We start from the raw sequence: 4113 nt of genomic DNA, 5'->3' as shown, positions 1-4113 counted from the left end.
GCTCTTACCTTATTTTAATAAGAGAATTCAGCCGAATGTAAATTATTGATCAAAATTTCAAAAATTGCCGACATTGTCAGAGTCAATTTATTGGCATCTAATAAAACCACACTCCATTATTATGACAAGATCAAATGGAATAACCTTAAGCTTACACCTGGTGAAAATCAATAATGTTAAAACCAACTTCCAACTACCGGGTTCCAAACCGACCCCCCACCTTTAATTCGTTCATACACAAAAACCCCTATAAATTGCAACCTTGGACAACATTTTCTGGCACCAACAAACTTACAAACATATAGAACAAAGCTACTGTTTCCTACATCTTTAACTAGAGTACTTTAAAAATGGCAAAGATGACAATGATGGTTTTATGTGCAGTAGTGACTTGCATGGTGGTGGCTGCACCCTATGCAGAGGCTCTTACCTGTGGTCAGGTATCCAGCAGCTTAGCACCATGCATTGGCTACCTAACCAAAGGTGGTGCTGTGCCACCAGCATGTTGCAATGGGGTAAAAGGACTCAACAACGCTGCGAAAACAACCCCTGATCGTCAGGCTGCATGTGGCTGCTTGAAGAGTGCTTACAATTCCATCTCTGGCATCAATGCAGGCAATGCTGCCAGCCTCCCGGGCAAGTGCGGTGTCAACATCCCTTACAAGATCAGCCCGGGCACTGATTGCTCCAAGTATGTACAAACTTCAAATATTGTGTTCTTCTATTTAAACTTCTATTATTTTGGATCACATATTGAGTACACATATTACTTGTTTATATCTTACATATTGTGATTTTCTTTTTTCCTTTTTGTCTATTTGCAGGGTGCAGTAAGGATAAATGGCATGTCTTGGAATTTTGAGAGGCAAATAAACTATAATAAAAATAAAGAACACTGTTTTGTTCGAAGATAACATACATGGTTGTTGTGTATGTCTCTTTGGTTTGTAATGCCTTTGGCTTAACATAGTGTTCTTGTTATAAACCTTTCTTTTTGCGTAATCGTTTTTAATTTTTTATACCTCAACACCGGCCTGCAAATCAACTGCATGTGTACAGTCCCAAGTCCATATCATGTTAATAGTGATCTAATCCTCAATAATGTTGAAAACTAGCAATAAGAACACATGAGTGAATTTGCGAGTTGACAAGGGTGTAAATTCATGTTATATCTCTACCATCCAGCTACATCAACATACTAATCTATATCTGTACTACAATATATAATATAATGCATTTTAGATAGGTAAAATTGTAAATTCATAGTGTAAGCCAATTTAATTGATTGAAATTTGATGAAGTATGGCTATTAATTATATAAATACAGGTTTTCACGAAATTATGAACTCTAAAAACGTAAATCGTGTTACTTATGAAGAAATAGACATTCATAATTAGAAAAAAAGAATCATACAATACAAATGTATAAAAGTCTAAAAAAACAAATCAATATTAGACACAACCATAATACATAACATATCTTAAATAAATTTACAAAACATAACATTAAAGTTGTTTAGATACAACCATTATAAAAACCCATATATATAATTGTTTAAAATCACAAACAATAAGGTTAGTACAAAATACTAAAAGAGTTTGTAACAACACCCATAACACCTTCTTCAGAATCAACTTGCCAACATCATGTTCGTAAACGAATGTGCATTTTTGCGGTGCCTTGATATCGTTCGGAATGAGAAACTTTTTTCGCCATTGACTTGTAGCATATCTGAAACCTTGACCATGCTTCTCAGGTCAGAAATCAATAACAGTGTCTACTACATGCAGATTCTGAATGGTCAACTTCAGCGACATGTCAATACGCGACATCTCGGCAACTCTTGCATTAAGGCGCTAAAAATAAAATAAAAATACAATAATCAATATGTAGATATACATGTTTTTAAAATAAATTTAGGAAATCTTCTAAACGTTTCTAACAGATGCATAAACTGAATAGATAACATAACTTACAAAGCGACAGTCAAATTTCCATACAAATTGTACCAGATGATAATCATGATCATGTACGGTATCATCAGAAGAACCACCACTATCTTCATAGTCCTCATCATCAGAATCCATAGGAATGTCACTGCTAGAAGTACCATCGCCTGAGTCATGATAATCACTATCCTCGTCCAGTGAATCAGATTCATCATCAAAGGCTGGTTGGTTATCAGGTAACTCAACTACTACATGAGTAGCATTAGATGTCTGACCAACAGGCTTATCAACACCACTAGCTGTGTTTTCCATTGCAGCTTTAGGTACCAAAACTTCACATCGATTTACATCAAAGAGAGTCAAATGAAAGTTGTAGTAAAAAAGGTATCTTATACCAACAACATATTTTTCATTAAAACCTAGAAAACCTACTACCTTCTTCCATCCGTCACCAAAGAAATAACACTTGCTAATAGGATCTTTTTGAATAAAAAAATCAAACCAATTCCACGCATTGATATAAACCTTCATCGCTCCCTTCAGCTTAGAAACACCAATAGTGTTCTTCACAAAATCGATGGGTAGAAGCTACAATAAAAAAATGTTAGCATTAACATCCTTAAAATTAATCTACTTTATTTAAAAACATGAATAAATAGATACGACTATAACTTACCAAACGTTCAATTGTATTTTCATTAACAAAATGGTAGAAAGACTCAGTATATATACTTTTTATCCACAAAAGATGAAATAACGTTGAACATAACAAACTTTTGGTGACAATGCGGATAAGGTGCAACCTTCAAAAAAGGTGTCAGCAAAAAAGTATATGGTCCGATTTTCCTAAATACAAGCACCGTTCCTTTGATAAAGAAAGATCAGCAACAAATTTTTCCCACCCTTCCATGAAAGCAAAACAACCATTGTGTTCGGCAAAATTAACCAACCAAGTCTTATCATTCACACACCTTATGACAACATTGTTATTATCAACAACAGATGATACGCATCTCTTGCAAAAGAGTTCGGGTATAACCTGTAAGATAAATACATATGTGTTGATGCATTTTTGTGTCTGTCACTAGTCTTGTACGTTATGTTGTATTTTGTACAGTCTTTTATCAGTTATCGAGTCTGTATTCGCAGTCGACCAAGTCGGATATCCTCCTATCCGCTTGTGTCTGACTTGTTTGTCTCCTTTGTTTATGTATTGGTCGTAAAGCTATGCATGTTGCATGTTAAGGGTATATCTGTTCATTTGTTAGTGTTGTTTGTGCCTTCTGTTCTGCTGTATGTTATGCAGAAACAGTTAACATTTTGCAGTCTTTGGCGAAACAAGTCTGTTTCGTCGAATACATGTCGACGAAACAGACATGGTCATATTTGTTTCTGTTTCGCCAAAGTGGTTAACGAATCACATGTGATTCGTTGACTGTTGGGCTTGGTTTTGGGCTTAGATGCGTTTCGTCGGCCCATGTTCTGTTTCATTATGGTTATCAGCCCAGCTGCTATATAAGGCACATATAGTCACAGTTTAGAACTAGAGATGAGAGAATACCCTTCAAGCTTGTAAACTGTGTTTGTATCATTTTGTCATATCTCATCCAGTTAATCAAACGAGTGTGTTTCTTTGGTTAACCATTGTGTGTTATTGTGTTCTATGTTTGATTTGCTTAGTTAAGTGGATTCCGCACACTTAACTTTGTTTGTTATAAACAAGGTTTTGGGAGTGAAAATCGATCCTCCGATTTCGGGACCTACAAGTGGTATCAGAGCGGTGGCTCTTATCCTTGTTTAAAATCAAACATAGTTCGGTTGGTTGTCTAGTGTTTGTGTTTTTCTCAGAAAAGTGTTCTTAAAAACTTTAAATTTTCTGGAAAAAAGATCTTTAAAACAGTGGATATTGTTTGGTTTGTTAAGAGTTTTACCGAAAACCATACTAGTTTGAGTGTACACATGCAAACTGTTGGTTTTGGTTGAAAGTTTTAGACAAAAATTTGTGTTCGGAAATTATAAAGTTCACCGGTTGTTCTTGAGTTCTTCTTATCTTCATAAAATATTCAAAGTGTTCTTGTTCAACTCACTTTTTAATCCAACTGATAAGATTAACTTTTTTTGAAAAGTGTTATAATATACTCTATTATCCACCATACTTCTAAG

The 4113-nt window shown here is 34.8% G+C and overlaps 1 protein-coding gene across 1 annotated transcript; it reads left to right on the top strand.

Moving 5' to 3' along the window:
* The first annotated feature begins 264 nt into the window (after positions 1–264).
* LOC110899835 (non-specific lipid-transfer protein-like) lies at positions 265–1081 on the top strand. Its single transcript, XM_022146725.2, has 2 exons — positions 265–691; positions 825–1081. Exons 1-2 carry the CDS (start codon positions 351–353, stop codon positions 832–834), a joined length of 351 nt encoding a protein of 116 aa, XP_022002417.1. The 5' UTR covers positions 265–350; the 3' UTR covers positions 835–1081.
* Positions 1082–4113: the final 3032 nt, after the last annotated feature.

Source organism: Helianthus annuus, chromosome 13 (genome assembly GCF_002127325.2).
Source record: "Helianthus annuus cultivar XRQ/B chromosome 13, HanXRQr2.0-SUNRISE, whole genome shotgun sequence".
In the NCBI taxonomy this organism is placed as follows: Eukaryota; Viridiplantae; Streptophyta; class Magnoliopsida; order Asterales; family Asteraceae; genus Helianthus; species Helianthus annuus.
The sequence above is the reverse complement of the archived record's forward strand: the minus strand, read 5'-3'. Positions and strand labels throughout refer to the sequence as shown.